This window comes from Danio rerio, chromosome 6, assembly GCF_049306965.1.
Source record: "Danio rerio strain Tuebingen ecotype United States chromosome 6, GRCz12tu, whole genome shotgun sequence".
Lineage (NCBI taxonomy): Eukaryota > Metazoa > Chordata > Actinopteri > Cypriniformes > Danionidae > Danio > Danio rerio.
In genome coordinates this window covers 26,000,095-26,020,410 of record NC_133181.1, presented here as the reverse complement: position 1 = coordinate 26,020,410, position 20,316 = coordinate 26,000,095, and the positions used below count along the sequence as shown (strand labels likewise).

General features: G+C 34.1%; 1 protein-coding gene and 1 long non-coding RNA gene across 3 annotated transcripts in view; one reads left to right on the top strand and one right to left on the bottom strand.

Annotated features, from left to right (window-relative positions):
* Positions 1 to 19,983, bottom strand: part of pik3r5 (phosphoinositide-3-kinase, regulatory subunit 5) — a 45,708-nt gene extending 25,725 nt beyond the window's left edge. The window contains exons 1-4 of one of the 2 annotated variants that reach the window (XM_009302367.5): positions 19,741 to 19,983; positions 3,392 to 3,502; positions 1,053 to 1,153; positions 738 to 806 (exon numbers count right to left, since the gene is read on the bottom strand). In XM_009302367.5, coding sequence (XP_009300642.3) covers positions 738 to 806; positions 1,053 to 1,153; positions 3,392 to 3,491 — 270 coding nt within the window. In that variant the 5' untranslated portion in view covers positions 3,492 to 3,502; positions 19,741 to 19,983. Of the gene's footprint in view, positions 1 to 737; positions 807 to 1,052; positions 1,154 to 3,391; positions 3,503 to 5,634; positions 5,676 to 19,740 lie in introns of those variants that run through there. The other variant, XM_068218311.2, reaches the window with a different exon arrangement.
* LOC141386264 (uncharacterized) lies at positions 5,686 to 11,554 on the top strand. Its single transcript, XR_012407941.1, has 3 exons — positions 5,686 to 5,811; positions 8,508 to 8,556; positions 11,270 to 11,554. It is a non-coding gene; the product is annotated as an uncharacterized lncRNA (long non-coding RNA).
* Positions 19,984 to 20,316: the final 333 nt, after the last annotated feature.

Below are 20,316 nucleotides of genomic sequence, written 5' to 3'. Positions count from 1 at the left end.
GGAATCCAAATTTTTTTTTTTTTTGGTGGGATAGTTAAAGGGTTAAAGCAATTTTTATAACAAAGCCTGAAACCAAAGAAAATGAGCTCCTTTTAACTATTTAATTATACGCTGCAAGATAAATAGCAGCAAAACAGTTGAAATAAATAGGGAAAATGTACATGGGTTTCTGAACTTAATTTAGTGAGGCAAAAAACAGTGAATTTAAAAAGTAAATTGTTTTATATTTAAAAAAAGTAAAAAAATTATTCTTTCCAAATTGTAAATCTGAAAGAAAGAAACTAAATGAAACTGAGTAAAATGAATGACTGAACGAATAAATAAATAAATAAATAACTTAATTAATAAATGAACAAATAAAGCAGTGAAGCAGTGAAAAGTCATGGTAAATTTTAAGGTTTTAATGAAGTAACAAAGAAATCCAGTTTTATGCAGTGGAGAAGGCATAATTAAATGCCCATAACTAAGTAAATGACTAAACTAAAACATTATATCAAATTAATAAAAAATGTGATAATATAAAAAAAATGTTCTTTTACTTTTTATTGACAATTTTCATAATCGCTTTAATAATGTTTTCCTGAAAATGTATAACTGAACCTAATTAAAAGTAAAAAAAATTAAAATCACACTAAACACCCAAAACCTACAAAGGTGAATGGAGATATATGGATATTTTCTGATTATCTTTTTAAATGAATTCCAAAACAATCAACTCCAGTATCCATGATGTTTACCTGCAGTAGTGTGGACTCAAACATGAGAGCCAAAGGGGCCACAAGCTCATAATGACACTCCTGCTGAACCTAAAACAGCAGTGAAAACATACACACCATCAACAATTTGCAAACAAACTTTTAAAAAAGTCCTCAATAACATCCTAATTTAAAATTTTATAATTTTGCTTAATTAACACTAAAATCTTAGACTAAAAGTTAAACTGTCAAAGACTGCAGAGCCCACAAGGGGGCATACACTAGAGAAACGTGACTGAAAGTAACACTGCGGGTGCAGTATTCAGCTATGGTGCGCATTCATACAAACATTCTCACCTCTCTGGCTTTTCTGAGAATTTGCTGCAGCAGAATGAGAAAATTATCGGGGTCTCTTTTAATCAGCTCTTCTAGACTCCAGCGGTTCATACACCAGCCCGCTGTACACACACAAAAACATGCATAGAGAAAAACACATGAGAACCTTCATAGTGAAAGTGTTACTTACACCTCAAATTGAAATCTAGTAAACAAGTCTCCTGCTAGTATGCATGACCTCAAAAAACACTTAATGAGTCACAAATAAAGGGCAAGAATCGATCTGAAAATACACACCTGACAGGAAAGGACTGTTTAATTATCGGACACGTTAACAAGCCCATTATCCTAAAATCTGCACTGCTCATGTCAGGTCAAGGGGTTCCCTGCTCTAAATGGTGATGCGCAGTTTTGGTCTGAGTTCTGAGAAAGAACATATTGCGGTGCACAATTCGAGAGCAACAGATCATATTGGTTTTCGTGACTACGCGTAACCTCAAATCTACAATTTGCAACATGAACTGTGGTGAACTGATGTATATATGGCAACTCCTGCTGTCTTCTTAAAGAGCTGCATTGGCTGATGTCAACAATTTTGTTTTACTAGAAGGACTTTGCAGCTTCCTGCTCTAGTAAAGGTGTCAAATAATGCATTTCCTTTAGAAGGCTTTTTCATAATAACATCTCTCTAAGTATATCAACTTTGTCACATTCTGCAGAGCTCAGACTTTTAACAGCATCATTAGAATTTATGAGTAAAAATACAAAATTACAGGATTAAAAAAAAAAAATAAAAACTGTTTCCGCATTTGTAAAACACCAACCAGAGGAAACACACAATTAATACAGAGTATTTATACCCTTGGTGAAATCAAGCAAAGACATGGGTAGGATAATACACGGGAATAATAAAGAAAAATAAAGGAAAATGTTTTAAATAGGGCTGGGGGAATTGGATTAAATCAGAATCTCGATAAATTGAACATTTTAACTCGATTACGATTAATGAATGAATATTTTATTTATCTATTTTAGAAAAATTCAAGGAAACACACTCTCTACTATCTATGTTTTTTTTATTTTTTTTGAACATAAATGTTGAACAACTGAAACTAAAACACACACTGCCTGAAACGCATCTCTCTATGCCACCCACTCTATGTCATCGCCACTACCAAACCAACATCACAAAACTTGTGATACATGTTGTCGTGAAGTGTAAGTACATTTCTTAGGAGGTGCACATGTATGCGAAGGCTGCGCTGGACTGCACATATGTGCAAGGCAGAAGTATAACATCAGAATAATAAAATAAGCATAAATCATAATATAGTAAGTATAACTGACAGAGCGGGGTCCCATGACTCCACGCACAGCATGGCAAGTAATTGAAAAAATGGACCTGGACATTACTTTTTGATTAATTGCCCAGTCCTATTTAAAAATTATTTAACAAATTTTAAATGCTTTATAACAAAACTAAAAGTAACATTTTCATCAAGTCAATTTATTAAAAATTTATAGACCTGACAGACAGACATTACTTTCTGCGCGGGGGGGTTTTCCTATTAATAATATTTTCTTTTATTTCTGATGGTATATCTCTGTGTGGGTGTGTGTTTTACTCTCCTTAAAAGAGATGTCTAAACATATATAAATACTGTATATTGTGAAATTAGTTCTTGGATTCAGACAAAATAATATTTTGATTTTTGAGATATTACGTTTTACATATATTACACACTGTAAATCCCAATAAGTTAAGGTAACAAACTATTGAGGATTCTGATTGCAGCAAGCCATTTACGTACAAAAACTAACCCTAATGAGTACTGTGAACTTCATCCATTTGAGTAAACAATACAATTTAAGCACAGTAAAACCAAATAAATGAAGAGAACTCAAACCATCTGAGTAGGGTAAAACCCAATAGGTTAAGGCAACTCAAAGTGTAAGGAAACCGATTGCTACAAACCATTTGAGTTAAAAAGCTACTGTGAACTTACTCAATTTAAGTTGAAGTAATGAGGTATTTAATTAACTAATTACCTTCAACCCTGAGTTCAAAACTCTTCTAAAATGAGTAGAATTAACTTTCAGTAAATTTTGAGCTAACTACACTCATTTCACTAGATAAAGCTGACTGTCGGGTTTTACAGCGCAGATAATACATTTGCTAGCAGACCAAATATGCCCTTTATTTACATCTGCAAAACATGCTCATCTAAAACCAAAGCGGAAAATGACAAAAGGAGAACACATAAAGAAATTCTACAAAACAGAAGTTAAACATTGAAATGAAAAACAATGACGTTAAGCAAAAGTGAGCCATGAGCAGCAGTGGCCCATCATCAGCTTACCGCTCCAAGACTGTGACAGGTTTTCCGATGGCCGGAGTCCATCGAGGCATCTGTCCAGAGCATGCTGGATCCGGTCCTCTGTGCACGATGTGTGCTGCATCTTCACTGGAACTTTAAAAAAAAACATTTGAGGTTATCTAAAGAAAAAGAAATGACCGAACACACTGGCTCCCATCTGATCTTAATTCTTGATAAATTTGTTACCAAAAAAGTATTATGTACGGCATGGGAACTACTTGCTTAAATTTAAATGGAAAATCAAATAAGTCAAAGAAAAATGCTTTCTAATGCAGTTTCAGCCTCTACATTCCGTTTGTGTAACCAGAATGAAGTAGTGACGAGCGTCAATAAAATGTCTATCATTCCAGGGAATGGCATCTACATAAACAAACGCACGCACATCTGCCTGTCTCCTACCAGGGAAGTAAACATGCAGCATCCTTTGCATATCTGTAAATGATAAAGGGATTTAGGAAAATGTTCTACCCGGTGTCGGAGAATTTCTAGGGAATATCATGTTTAGGGATAATTAAGGGGATTGTACTACTGTTGTTTTCCTTCCTGGTAACATATAAAGTTCCTGCCATTTACTGCTGTGCACCTGCCATCTAGAAATAAACACCGCCACATATACTATACTGTATATAGTCTGGGAACAGAGAGCCCAGAAAGACATGTTGATAAAAGAAAACAAATAAAACCTCAACCTGATGCAGATGGTTTACACATGATGCAAGCTGCAATATCCAAATGATCGGGGGAACTATATTAGGAGAGTAAACTTATTATATATAAACAAGGCACAAACAGATAACTCCCTTTTCAACAGACTAATTTCCCTAAATGCAAAGATCAAAATACGGGGGACTTTTAAATTTCATTTTATCTCCAAGTGAGTCACTGGTCAATGAAAGTTTCGAATGTGCTATAACTTTACAAGTTCAGAAAAATGTTTGAAGGTTGGCTGACATGTATGTTTTTTAAAGTGCAGAAGTGACAGAGATATTGATAAAATCATTACGACTATACAGCTTTTAAAGGTTGTTCCACTGCTGAATTTCCTTGACAACTGCAAGTTTTAATAATAATTTAACTTATCTTTATAAGTTACCCATATTTCAGGTGATAATTTACCCAAAAAATAAACTTTACTCAAGATTTACTCTACCTCAAGTGGTTCCAGTGAGTACCTTTCTACTGTTGAACACTAGAAATGATCATTTGTAGTAAGCTGAAAACTTGTAAACATCGACTTCTCCACAGAACAACAAACAAATATTATAGAAAGTCAATAGGTTTTCAGTTTTCTTCAAAATATCTCCCTTTGTGTTCAACAAAAGAAAGTCAAAAAGTTTTGGAACATGTAAGGGGTGAGTAAACCTCTAGATTAAAAAAAAACTGAACTATCCCTTTAAGCTAAATTTTATTTCTTTTTATTACACAAGATTTAACTTGAATCAGTCAGTTTAATGTAAAGTAAGTTTTGTGACCAAAATCTTTTACAAATGTTTGTGCATTTTGTAATGTAAAGGGTAAGTTAGTGCAAACAAGGCAACAATTCAAAAAAACTATTATAATTTGTGATCTAAATACAAAATTAATGAGTTCTAAGATTCGGTAAAACCTCCAGAGACTTAAATTCTAACAGAAATTGGATAACCTACGAATGCATTGGTTTGTTTTTTCTATGCATTTACTCAGTATTTCAAGTTGTGATGACTTAGATGTTGCTTTACCTAACGATTTTGTATTGTATTGTGTTAGTATGGCAAATAATGTGCTAAAGGCACATAAAATATCCATAAATCTCTTCCCATATTCAGCTCTGACTCTTCCAATATAACACGTCTTTATTTAATAACAAGACATTAATTTAATAATTTATTGGGGTAAAAAAAAAACACAGAAGAGGTATCTATGCACATTACCTATACACATCTATGATTACAATTACTCACATTGGACACAAAGTATTGGGATGAAAACAATTCAGGATTTAAGGTAATTATATCAGTGCATCAGCCTGAACGTAAAATAAATGTGGCTCATATCAGATACCTGTGTTGTTATGTTAGTATATGACTCTCAAAACTTCCCTAATGTCAAAACAAAAACAAAAATCCCCACAAACATAGAGATATTAACACTGAATCATTAACCTCAAAGCTCAAGCCACAACTACTAAAGATGATAGACTAGAGTAAAGCTTTTCTTGGTTTGCTTCGCTTCTCATAAACACTTACCACTAAACATAGTTCAGATGGCTTGAACACGCAAGGCGCGCGCTGCCCATCGAGCGTCATGCGTCATAAAGCGAATTTGCATAAATTGATAAGCGCGTCACCATCAGAGCATCGTCGATTCATCTGTTGCTTGTTTAACAGCCACAAACTGTTAAACAAGGGAATCCAAAGGTCGAGGTACATTTTATTATGAAACAAAACGTCGCTGTTGATAAATGTTTATGCTAAATGGCTAGCCTAAATCATCATTAAACATATACAATTTACGATTGCACTTGTTTATTTTACGTTTAGAAAATGAGGGGGTTTTAAAAACAATGACAATAAGTTAATTATTTAAATCAAGCTTTTTTTAAATAATCAATTTTACATACTTAAAATATTAACAAAAGTTTTAAAATAAAATGCACCGTGGTTTGTGTGTGTGTGTGTTATAGCCTCTGAAGGTCAGAGACAGTCAAAATCACGGGAGTATAGCCTATCTGTTAACAAAGAGACCTTAAGAAAACTAGAACTTTATTATAAATAGATTTAGATGATTTCTTATCTATTAATGTCAGGGGATTTCTTTTTGGATCTAAAGGGATGTTAGGTGCTGTGTTTGTCCATGCGTTGCTAAAAATTCAATCATGATGCAATTTCCATTTTTATTTTCAATTTTTTTTCACATTTCAATGTGGTCTCTGAGGGGAATTTGCTGAGGTTAACTCCAGGGAAATCAAAAGGATACACAAAACCCACATGTTCATCTGTCAGTCATTAAGAAACACAAGAAAAACTCAAAAAAACTCCAAGTCAAGTACAGAGAGATACAAAAAAATGAAACTTAAAGTACATATAGTAAACAGTTTGAGGTTTTCCTTAAACATGTGTTAACGTTGGTTACTCAATAGGCTGGTGAGCAATGTATTGGGAACAGCTTAATATTAGCCCTATAATGACCTTATGGCGCTCTATTGTTGCCTTGCCAAGCTGCCTGGAAGGAACTAATTCATCACTGAACTTATGATTGCGGTTTGCATTAAGTGAATAAAAAGCTGCTTTGTGTCGCATGTGCTGTTTGCATTTGATTGATTTTCATTGACTAGTTTCATAGGAAATGGCACATGCAGATGCAAGTGCATTAAATACTAATTTAGGTAAAATGTAGATTTTTAAAAAAAAATGTTTTATTAATGCGTAAATTATTATAATCTCTTTGTTTTTGTATACAGAAACATAATTCCAGTCATGCATAATGGAAATAAATGTTTGAAGTGTATGTCTTTTTACTCCACCTTGACTTAGTGAACTGAAACAAAAGACTAATATATATATATATATATATATATATATATATATATATATATATATATATATATATATATATATATATATATATATATATATATACACACACATACACACACACACACACACACACACACAGTTGACGTCAGAATTATTAGCTTTTTTGATTTTTTTCTTCTTTTTTAAATATTTTCCAAATGATTTTTAACAGAGCAAGGAAATTTTCAAAGTTTGTCTGATAATATTTTTTCTTCTGGAAAAAGTGGTATTTGTTTTACTTTGGCTAGAATAAAAACAGTTATTAATTTTTTTTAAAACATTTTGGGACAAAATTATTAACCCCTTTTAGCTATTTTTTTAAAACCATTGTTTTACAATAACTTGCCTAATTACCCTAATCTGCATAGTTCACCTAATTAACCTAGTTAAGCCTTTAAATGTCACTTTAAGGTGTATAGAAGTGTCTTGAAAAATATTAAGTAAAATATTATTTACTGTCATCATGGCAAAGATAAAATAAATCAGTTATTAGAAATAAGTTTTAAAAACTCTTATGCTTAGAAATGTGCTGAAACAATCTTCCATCCATTAAACATAAATTGGGGAAAAAATAAACAGAGGCGCAAATAATTCAGGGGGGCTAATAATTCTGACTTCAACTGTATATATATATGTAAATGTATATATATATATATATATATATATATATATATATATATATATATATATATATATATATATATATATATATAATTAGCTTTTCTTTACTGCCAAACCCCCAAGTTTGTTATTTAAATAAATATATTAAATGTTTGTTATAGATTGCTGGTTCCTAATATTTCCCATAAAATAAGTTATACTATTTAAACTAAGCCACTTGATTTATTAACTTTTTTATATGCTTTTGTTTATTATCATAGCAATTTCTATCTAGCCATTGATTCTAGAATTTTGTCATCTAAATACCATCGTTTAAGCCATCATTGTGGCCCTGTGGTTGAGAAGCATTGTTTAGATCCGGTTTGCATCAATGGTCTGATAAATGGCATAATAAAGGATTAAAGTGGAGCAAAACAGCTGTCAGTCAGTCAGTCAGATGCCTATAGTCCTTTGTTCGTTTTGCAACCTCTGAAAATGTGGAAGTGACCTTGTTGACACGTAAAAGGATGTGTTCACATCCTCTTATGCGAGAGGATGATTTCATCTGGGCAACAAAACACAATCCCAACAAACTTCCTATGTTAAGCAAAGAGATATGAGGGGTGTACAGATTATGAACAAGATGAGTGAAACTTTAGTCTTTGCTTGAAGTACATTATCCTGAGTCAGCTATCTTGCAAAATTTGGATTTAACTTTTTATTTTACAAATAACTAGAGCAGGAAATGCTTTTTTTTCCATTTTACACATTACCTGAGTAAACAAAACAACACAATGTTCAGAGGATTGGATCTTTTGTTTACAAAGACAATTCTATTTCAGTTTGTCTCACTTTTTTCAACTTCAAATGTTTCTTTGTAATTAATTGTGAAATTTACACAAGCTTTCTGAATGAAAACTGATTCTACACCTTTTACTTTTCAGTATAAAGAACAATTACACATCATTGGCAAGATGACAGGAACAGTATAAGGTAATGCATTATTTTGATTATTTAAATATGATTTCAAGAGTTCCCACTTAGATATGCTTGGCACTTATAGCAGGTTTGGCATGCTGTCCCGGGAGAGAACCCTGAGCTTAGAGATATTTGAGCCCAGGGCTCCCGCCCGGTCTAGAAGCATATCAGGAGAACCGAGATCAGGTAGGTCTCGATCGCTCCCCCTTTAGAAGGGGAGAAAAAGGAGGAGATGGGGTGGAAGGGGGGATTCTTTCAAAACGAAGTGCAATAAGGAGAAAGTGATCCATTTATATTAAGCTAAGATCATTCTGATTGGATTATTACTGATTACGGATGAGTGGCCAGCGGTGCACAATCATATCACGTGCTCCTCTCAAAATTAGTTTATGAAACTTCACTTAAACACCATTAAACATTCTATTGACTGATTATTTACACAACACTGCTGCACTGAAAAATGAAAACAAATGTGAACAGACAATAAAAGGTCAAAATCCACATTTTGAATTCATTCACTCATTTTCCTTCAGCTTAGTCCCTTATTTATCCCGGGTCACCACAGTGGAATGAACTTCCAACTATTGAATGAGCGTATGTTTTCATGCAGGGGATGCCCTTCCAGCCGCAACTCAATACTGGGAAACACTAATCGACTCTCGCTTTCACACACACAAACACCACAGCCAATTTTGTTTACCGAATTACTTATAGCGCATGTCTTTGGATTGTGGAGGGAACCAGAACATCCTGAGGAAACCCACGCAAACACCTGGAGAACATGCAAACTCCACACAGAAACGCCAACTGGCCCAGTCGGGATGCAAACCAGTTGTAAGGCGACAGTGCTAACCTCTGAGCCACCATGCCACCCCACATTTTGAATTATTTTATGTAAAACAAATGATGTTCCCGGAGATGGGTTGCAGTTGGATTAGTTGGCGGTTCATTCCGCTGTGGCAACCCCGAATTAATAAAGAGACTAAGCTGAAAAGAAAATGAATGAATAAAAACAAGTAATGGAAATGGCAACTTTGAATTATAATATCTGAATTCACATCACTATCAGACTAAAAAGCAGAAACACAATACTATACTGCTTAAATGCAGTCTTTGAGTCTACCATGGTTTTAGGCCTAGTCCTCAAGTACATATTTATTTTTATTTCGTCATTTAAAACAATCTTTTTTTTTTTAATTACTGGTTCCTGTAAGTGCACAGACTCACCTCATGTAAACAAAAGAGATAGCAGCACACAGCGCACATTCTAACATCAGAGCCAAAATGCTTATACTGTAATACTGCAAGCAGAGTTTCTGAAAATCTTTACCTTCACAGGAGTTCTGCTTTACCGACTTGATGCTTTGATTGTGGGGACGAACAGGCAAACCACATAAAAACTAGCTGTCTTGAAATTAGACAGTGTGGATTTAGTTTTGTACTCACAGATGTCTGTAGATTAAACCCGTAATAAGCATTTATGCAGACAAATATGGGATAGCTTGCGCTTTGAAATTTTTTTCAATAGTGTACAGTTTAAGCCTCCCTAAAGCAGCATTGAATTGTAAATGACTGGTCAAAAAACTGCAACTGCCAATTATTATTGTCTGCTTATTTTCTGTTGACGTACAATTTTATGTATTGTATAGTATAGGGGAAAGCGGGGATAAATGTGACAGCAAATTCCTCTAAGCCCTGATTTGTTTTCCATTTATTTACTGTGTCTCTTGGATTTTAAGTGCAGTAAGTAAATTACTTCAGTGGTATTTATTTTTTTTCTTAACCACAAGTTGTGTCTCATATGTCACAGTTATCATCAATCTACAGATTATTTTTTATGCTATTGCACGTACATTTTAAAAGTGCAATGAATATTAAAGGCAATAGCACTTGTTGGGATAAAAGTAACACTGTTACTGTTACTAATTTTATATCACCATTGCTAAGAGCCAGTTGTTTTTCACTTCCATATTGCATGCAGTGTTTTTGTTTAGATGTTTTATAAATATATTATACATTAAAATGAAAATATTTTTTGCAAATATAAAATAGTTAAAAATATGTTTGCAGTCAACATATTATCAATGCCATAGTCAGCTATGTTTACTATAAACAAAAGGAAGCCAGTAAATCCATCATTTATTGTTGGGTTACTTTTGACACTGTCTGCTATTTTTGTCCTTAGTGAAATTATTTTGAAGTTGTTTAACATTAGTACAGAATACCACTTGATATTGATAGACCACAGCTGTGAGTTAGTAACCATAGCAAAAACATATTTCTGTCCAAAACATTATCTTTTTTTATCCCTGCTTCCCCCTACTTTTAAATGCACTGTACTTACTGTATAGTCAATTTAAAAAGTAGACCACTAAAACAAAATACATCAACAACGAACACCCTCTAAAGCAGGGATGACAAACTCAATTCCTGGAGGGTCGCAGCCCTGCACGGTTTAGTTCCAACCCTGCTCCAACACACTTACCTGTAGGTTTCAAACAAGCCTGAAGGACTCCATTGGTTTGATCAGATGTGTTTATTTAGGGTTGGAACTAAATTCTGCAGGGCTGTGCCCCTCAAGGAATTTAGTTTAACTTCCCTGCTATAAAGCCTTATCGTAACAGTATGTCTAATAAGATCCTCAGTTTATCTAAGCTGATTCAAGATCCCATTGTGACCCAGCATGAAGGTTCACCTCAGCTCCTTCTCCTGATCATATTTCCAACAGCCCTGTACAGGAAGATTGCTCCCGAGCTTTGCCGAGGAAACAGGTGTTGCTCCATTGTTGTGGTGCGATCGGCCGCAGTGATAGACTCCCACACCACGAGGGGGTCGACGCTCATTGTGTGGAGTCTCTGATTGATGGGGACCAATATCCCCCATGCGCCTTCTCCTGTGAGCCCGGAGTCTTCTCATTCACATCCCTCCCTCCAGTAACAATACGACCAAACTCCCCCTGCCGCGATCGTTTTAGGAAATAACAGCAGTCAAACAATAGTGACAACATTCAACGGTAAGTGCTTCCTTTTATATGCTGCTGCCAGTGCCGACACAGTGGCCCAGTTAAGCAGATACAGGGATCTATCACAGAGCAATATTTACCAGAACCAGGATGCTGATTTGCTCCCGTCTGGGCGGAAATGAGGAACTCTATTCTTTCCTTTTAGCCTCTATTGGTACCTGTGGGAACTGTACGCTCAACTCAGTGTCAGTGTATGGGTTGTGTAAAACAGTGAACTGAAAGGTACTGTTTTTTGTACTTAATGAAATGAGGAAACAAGTAAAATCATATGAAATAAATAAATAAATTACTTATTTTGAATAATAGATTTTTTTTTTAATATTGGGTTTTTCTTGTTTTTTAAGGATTTTCAACAGATTGTCAAGCCCTGGAAGAGTTTAGTTTAGAACCAGGGCATGCACTGTTTTTTACCCAGTGTCATTTCTGCAATGTGTTATCAAGTGTGCAATAGATACTTACAAACCAACAGCCAATCACATGCAGTACCGTATAGACATAGGCAAACTAAGTGATTACAGCAAGGACATTAAAAATATCTGTAAACAATTTAGGAAAGGGACACAAATAATTCAGCTTATGTTGTACTTTTAATTAACCCCTATGATTCAACTATGCAACAAAACACAGCAGACTCAAATTTATGAGAAGCAGAGAAGAGAACAGAAACCCTGAATGTAGCCACTGTAGACATTACTGTCCAACAACCAGGTAGCATGTTATTATTGCTAACATTGTAGAGTTTTTGCAGACAAGGTTACATAAAAAGATACATTAGGAGTTCATATAAAATACTGCTGTGTTTTTGAACCCTACTGTAGTAAAAAATGGATTATATTGTACAAATTAGAGTATTTACAACAAAAGGATGCTACATCTTCATGTAGCATCAAATACTGTGACATGATACGCTGTTGTAAATACTTTTTACACTACTAAAGTCCCTTTAAGACAAGTAATTTTACTCAGCGGCCGTCTTTGAAACGCCTCTCGGTCAGTATGCTCGGGCCTTCTTTCTGAATGGGAAAACATCAAATTCTCCAAAACTGCTTGCCAAGGTTATGATTAAATTTCATTTTTGGAGTAACCAGTGGCCTAAAGTAACTAACTACAAATACTCAAATTACTGTAATTAATTACTTTTTCTCAGAAATTGTAATTTACTGAGTAGTTTTAAAAATGTGTACTTTTACTCTCACGTGAGTACATTTTTAGTGCAGTACCTGTACTTTTACTCTCACTACTTTCCTTCAACCCGCAGTCACTTTATTTTTTCTTGTCTATGGGAATTAGAAAAATCAGTCCTGTAATTCATGTCCAATCAAATCATACATAGAAGGTAAATCACATCATAATGAACTACTTTAAGACATGTGCACTTTACATTGCACCAAACTGTTTGGAAGCATTAAGTGTCATAGAAGATTTTTAAAATCTTTACACGCATTGACCCAGAGACCGTTTCGATCAGGGATGCCCAAACCCAGGCTGTTTCTTGATTCCAAGAATGTAGAGAACGGACTTGCGTTCTTGTGGAGACCTGTCTTGCCAGGTGTCCTTGGAAGAACGAACATGGGAGACCGCGAGGGCAGAGAACGTGTTCTTTGAGAAATGAGATGCTGCGTTCTTCCTAATGGTCACATGACCTTCACGCGTTTTAAATGGTAAATTATTTAAACATTACCGCATTCATACAAATATTTGTTTTCCCCCTTTTAAAAAGATTTACTGTGCATAAAAAATATATATATCAATATACTCTGCACAATATAAATAAAACTGATTTTAATACGAATTTCAGCAAACAAATACCCTTAATGTGTTTATTCCTTTATTAAGATGTCCATGGTAATGTTTACTTTCACTGTTTCATTTAGGGAAACTCCTGAGGTAAATAAGTTAAATCGCTGAACTTTAATAATAAATCTAAATAAAATGCTGCACTTCTGGGAATGACTTCTGGGAATTCTAGAGCGAGATCGGCGCTCAAGTCTGCATCGGTGCGTCCTCGATATCAAGATTACATCTGGGAAGTTTCACGCATCCTCTGTTCTTGCGATCTTGAGTATTGGAACTGAACTTTGGCAGCTTATGATGACGGTACACGAGAACACAAGGAAGCAAGACCGCTGAAAAACGCATACTGAGAAACAGCCACATTCCTGGAAGGCCGATGTCCTGCAGATTTTAGCTCCAACTTGCCTCAACACACCTGAACGGATGTTTCTAGACAGCCTAGTATGAGATTGATTAGCTAGCCCGGGAGTGTTTAATTGGGATTGGAACTAGACTTTGCAGGACACCGGCCCTCCAGGACAGGGCACCCCTGGTTTAGATGCATGTCACTGATGAGAAGATGATGGATATTTACTGTATGATGAACAAAATGGCCTTAAACACCCACCAGGCACAAGACGTCAACATGCCGTCAGATTGAAATTGTTTTTGGGTTTACATCAGTACTCAACGTCAGCCCGATGTCACTGTCCAACGTCCAACCTAAAACCAACCAAATATCAACGTCTAATGATGTTACAGCTTGACGTTGTGTCGACGTTACCAGCATGACATCTATCAGACGTTGAATTTTGGTTGCCATAACTGATAAATAAATGTCAGTATTTGACATCAATAGGATGGTGGTTTAAGATGTTGGCTCGACATTGGATTTTGGTCACTTTCTAACAACCTAAAATCAACCAAATATCAACATTATTTGATGTAATTATTGGACATCAAAATAGTGTTGTCCTTAAACGCTGGCTAGACATTGAATTTTGGTCACCTGATATCACAACCTAAATCTAACCTAATATTATCTTCTAATGATGTTGTGTGCCTGCTGGGCAATAACTAAATGCACTACAGAATGTTAGGCTTACACACACACATCCACAAATTACATGTAAATGCATCAACTTTTAACAGCATAATACTCACTACCCACTACTCATGAGTACTTTTAAAAGGGCTACTTTTTACTTCTACTTTGAGTAATATTTACAACAGGTACTTTTACACTACTCACGCTACATTTTTAGGCAAGTAATGGTACTTTTACCAATAACCAATAAAACTAAACAAATGTCCCATAAGTTTTATCTTTAAATGTTTGAATTATACAAAATCTGCAGAAACTCACGTCTGGTCTAAGCCCCTCCTCTAGAGTATTGTCAGTCTATACCGATCAATTATTGGCTTTTGTACTAGAGGGAGGGATTTATTCGCCATATTGCGATCGGCGATTGGCTCTTGTACTAGAAGGCGGGCTTTATTAGCCATATTGACCGTTACACTTTTCTCCATTCAAAACAAACGAGTGACATGTCTTGTGTATTCTATATACCATTTTGACGAATGTAAACAAAAACAATGGTCCCAGCGTATTTACTGTTTCACATTTTTACTTTTTGTAACTTCTGAGAATCTAAAAGGAGCCACATATTGATAAATAATGTTATGATGGCTGTTTTAACATTGAGATATGATTGAATTGCCTCTTGTTACAGTTATGAAATAGTTTGATAACAAGGAAGAAATGTTCATGGACCAGTGACATCACCACATTGAAGTGGTATAAAGCAGGGGTATCTAAACTCGATCCTGGAGGGCTGGTGTCCTGCATAGATTACAGACTAGCCTGGAAGTTTTAGTATACCTAGAAAGAGCGTGATTAGCTGATTTATATGTGTTTAATTGGGGTTGAAGCTAAAATATGCAGGACACCGGCCCTCCAGGACCGAGTTTGGGCACCCCTGGTCTATAGTCTTTGACTATACTGTTATATAGCTTGTGTAGCTTTTAGCTCTGTAAATTGTGGTGTATACACTGTAAAAAAATGTGGTTTATTTCCGGCTTAATTTAACGTCTGTTATTTTACTTTTTTGTCGGTACCCCAGCTGCCGGAAATAAACCATAAAATTACACATTTTTTTACAGTGTATATTGTAGAAAATGGTATAAAGTACATTATTAATTAAGGTACTCTACAATAATTGAGATATTTTAGTTTATGTTATATTTGAATCATACTATATGAGCCATACTACATGAGTGTAATTTCCAGTGGAGTCCGGGGGGTTGTCCACCCTCCTGTAATTTAAAGAACATTATGTTCTGCTCGGAACTGTTAATAACCTCAGAATTATAATATTTATAGTACCGGAATGAATCTGCAGCGCTCAGGTTGTACAAGACCACATTGCAAAAGTCAATGAAAAATTAGTGGAGTGTTTTTCATGAGTCTCCTAGTACAACATGGCGTGAATATACTTTATATATAAACCGTCATTTCAGGGTTCAGTGGGAAAATTGTTAGTAGTGACATTTTATATTATTTGGTTGGTGAGGTTTTGGTGAAGAGACACATTAATTGCTGTTGGTAATATAAAATTCTGCATTCATGCCATGCCATAATGACCATAATAAACCATTTGATATGACAAATAGAGTGTTTTACTCTGAATTGTTTGTCTGAAATCATATGATACACGATGGAGTTCTCAGAAAATTCACATTTGATTGCTTAAAAAAATATGCAAATAAAGACATTAACCCAACATTTGGGTATGCACAATGTGAAATTAATACATTTTTAGCATTAGGTGTATGATAAGAAGCCCATTCCATTTTACCCAGGGTTTAGAATAATTAAAATATTGTTGATTACTTAAACTATTTCTCATGTATAGAGCTCACTTATTTAACTCACTTACATTTTAAAGTATGCTATATATACACTTTTATTATAAATCATAGAGATGAAAGTAAATGTTCACTTTCAATCGGAACTAGTTCAGTGGTTTTTCTGTCTGTCGGGTAAATACACGAACATCCCTGGATTGTGAAATATACAAGTGTCCTTTTAAAAATGCAATACTGTACATACTTTGAACCAACAATCTGTTGTACACAAATTCTCAGTGTCTATCCAATTGTGAATGACCAGTATGACTGAGTAGAATGCATGGCGAATATTTGTTTCTATATATACATTATAGGTAAATAAGAGTGTCGTTGGATTAGACTAAATAAAGCCCAGGCTAAATTTGGAAAGGAATATATTTTGTGCATGGCAGGTGCAAAGAGCTCACAGGTTTAAACAGTAAGAAATATAAAAAATTGATAGAGAAGATATAAACCCTGCTGTCGTACAAACAGGAAGAGGTTTAACACAAAACAACTTTACTGTGTCTTTCATGCGAGACATAACCAACGCCTAGTCGGATTCTAAAGGAGTCACTTTCACTTCAAATTATGACTCAAACCTAACGAATTCTGTACAGAGGAGCTGGCTGATGGAAAAAAAAACATTCTGCATGTGACAGCCATTTAAACTGACAAAACTGTAATATATTCTGAATATGGTTGGTACAATCTAATGAAATTTGAATATGATTGTGAATCAAGGCATTTTTTAAACACTTTATATATTAAATCATACACTGTAAAACCCAAGTCAACTTTATTAAATGATATGAGTGTTAACTCATTACTTCAACCTAAATGGAGTAAGTACACAGTACTCATATAGATTAGTTTTTCAACTCTTCATTTTATGTGTTTCACTGTGCTCAAAATTGCTTCGTTTATTCAAATGAATTAAGTTCACAGTTCTCATTAGGATTATATTTTTAACTTAAATAGTTTGTTGCAATCCGTTTTCTCAATTGGTTTGAGTTACCTTAACGTATTGGGTTTTACAGAGTACATACAGTATATACAGTTGAAATCAGAATTATTAGCCCCCCTGTTTATATTTTTCCCCAATTTTTGTTTAACGGAGAGAAGATTTTTTCAACACATTTCTAAACATAATAGTTTTAATAACTCATTTCTAATGACTGATTTATTTTATCTTTGCCATGATGACAGTAAATAATATTGGACTAGATATTTTTTAAGACACTTCTATACAGCTTAAAGTGACATTTAAAGGCTTAACTAGGTTAACTAGGCAGATTAGAGTAATTAGGCAAGTTATTGTATAACGATGGTTTGTTCTGTAGACTAGCAAAAACAAATATAGCTTAAAGAGGCTAATAATTTTGACCTTAAAATTTTTAAAAAATAAATGCTTTTATTCTAGCCGAAATAAAACAAATAAGACATTCTCTAAAAGAAGATATGTTATCAGACATAATGTGAAAATGCTCTGTTTGAAAAGAATTCAAAGGGGGGCTAAAATTTCTGACTTCAAATGTATATGACAATGACATTTTATTGGCTGAACACATTGTTGAAAGCAATTACCATCACCACCGAAGTGTTCATACAGTTTCATTTCCAGTCTCAAGTTTTGCAATCTCTGTCCTTTAACTTTAAAAGACTTTGCATATATATATTCATTCATTTTCTTCTCGGCTTAGTCCCTTTATTATCGCTACAGTGGAATGAACCGCCAACTTATCCAGCACATTTTTTACGCAGCAGATGCCCTTCCAGCCGCAACCCTTCTCTGGGAAAATATATATAACACATGCATAAGGAAGTTTGTTATTTATATATATATATATATATATATATATATATATATATATATATATATATATATATATATATAAATAACAAACTTCCTTCCTTATAAATATATAACTTTATATAACTTCCTTATATATATATATATATATATATATATATATATATATATATATATATATATATATATATATATATATATATATATATATATATTATATTATATATATATATATATTATATATATATATATATATATATATATATATATATATAAAACAAACTTCCTTATGCATGTGTTTCTGTTGAATACTATTGTGCATGAAAAGGAGAAGCTCTAAAGCTGTTCTATCACACTTGTTCCTGCAGTCAAGCAAAACACTGAAGGCCAGTTCTTGCAAAATAAGCATGACCTTTTTTCATATGCTATGGGGATAATGAAAATAAATACATCATTTGAATATTCTAGACAACATTAAATGGAATCCTATTTTGCAAGTAAAAAGACTTATAAATTTAGACACCAGAATTAGTTGGAAAAATGTTTGCATTTCATGAATTAGTAAGTGCATCAAATATGAATGATTGACTTGTGAATTCACCAGTGCATAAAGCTCCAACAGAATCTAAATCATGTGATGGAACATGGTGTGTATTTGACTGCATTTAACAACCAAACTCCACTTAAAACTGCAGACTTTATAATGTATTAATACATATGTACAGTATGTATGTCAAGAAGAAAATATATTAAATGGCCTGTCACACCTTGTCATGCACTGTACTGGATATCACACCATTACCTTCTGTGTAAATACTAGAAAGGTTTCTGTAAGTCTGCTACGTGAACGTGATAAGATCTTAGACTTCACCACTGTTTTACATCTGACCGTTTACTACAGAGGAAGACAGAAAATGGCTATTGCTTTCTCCATGTACTGCAGTACAGTATATTTTACTCATATTTGTTTTTAATCTACAAATACATACTAGTTTCATAAGATTTACAAAATTAGGTTTTGCTGGTTCCCTTTAGACATTCTACTTACTTTAATAACTTTACAGCTACATGACAACTAGTGTCTATCTGACTATGTGGTTAATATCTACTTACAGTTTCTGTTCTGCTAACTGATTAAAAAATACATTTGCAAGTTCATGCAAACTTATTCTATTAACCTCTGATAACTTAACAAAACAGCCTTCTAGTACTCTAACAAAAATTCTTAAGTGGACCATCAAAGTAAAGATTAATCCAAATTTTAAACTCAGTCGAATACAATAATGTAAATTAACACAAACACACACAAATACTGATGTATACTGCAAATTGCACAACTGTGCTGTTCTACTACATTCATATACTATAAGTGAATAGCATTTAACAGACTATGATTATAAAAAGGTATCCTGCATGCATCACTGCACAAAACCAATGAATAGTAAAGTTTCCTCCTTTCATCCACAGCTATGAACATTTATAATCTTAAAACTCATTTTTCTAGCATATTGAAACTCTGGAGTTCTTCAAAACATCTTCGAAAAGTGTTTTCTTCCTAATATTGGCTTGCAAATCAATGACAGGCTTGAATTCAACTGCACATTGTGTTCACCAAGGTAAAGTTGTAATTCTGTAGTTTAATTATTTTCCTGTGCTACAGAAAATAATTGTGATATGGGAATTCACAACAGCCATGACTTACCTGGTGTTGTTAGCCTCTCCCCATGATGTCTTTGCCTTTTATCAGAGTGCGCAGTGAGACAGAACCGATGTCCTTGCCGTGTAATCCAGCACTTCTGATGAAAAGAGGCTGAAATGTTAGCACATGCTTCAGCATCAGGTGAAATCAGCCTATAGACACGCTGAACAAACGGCTACAACAACAGGAGCAGGAGTTTTTAGCACTTCTGCTGCGCTTTACTGTGACTAAACAGGAACTCAGAATGAGAAGGTGCAGAAAAACCAAAGAGGAAGACAGTGGGAGGAGGTTTGACACACACTCAGGCTTTGTTCTTTCATATATGCTTTAGTTTTATTAATGCCAAGGATGGCAACTTGCCATAAATGGCAAGCTTATCTTAGAAATTACTGCCTTTTGAAATTACTGCACAATAAATCTATCTAGGCATATATTTACAGTACAGGTATGTGCCAGAGAATTTGAATATCGAGGGAAAGTCCATTTATTTCAATAATTAGTTTCAAAAAGTGAAACCTGTATGTTATATAAGGCTCCCTATGTCACAGTCTAGTCAGATAATCAAAATATAATAATATA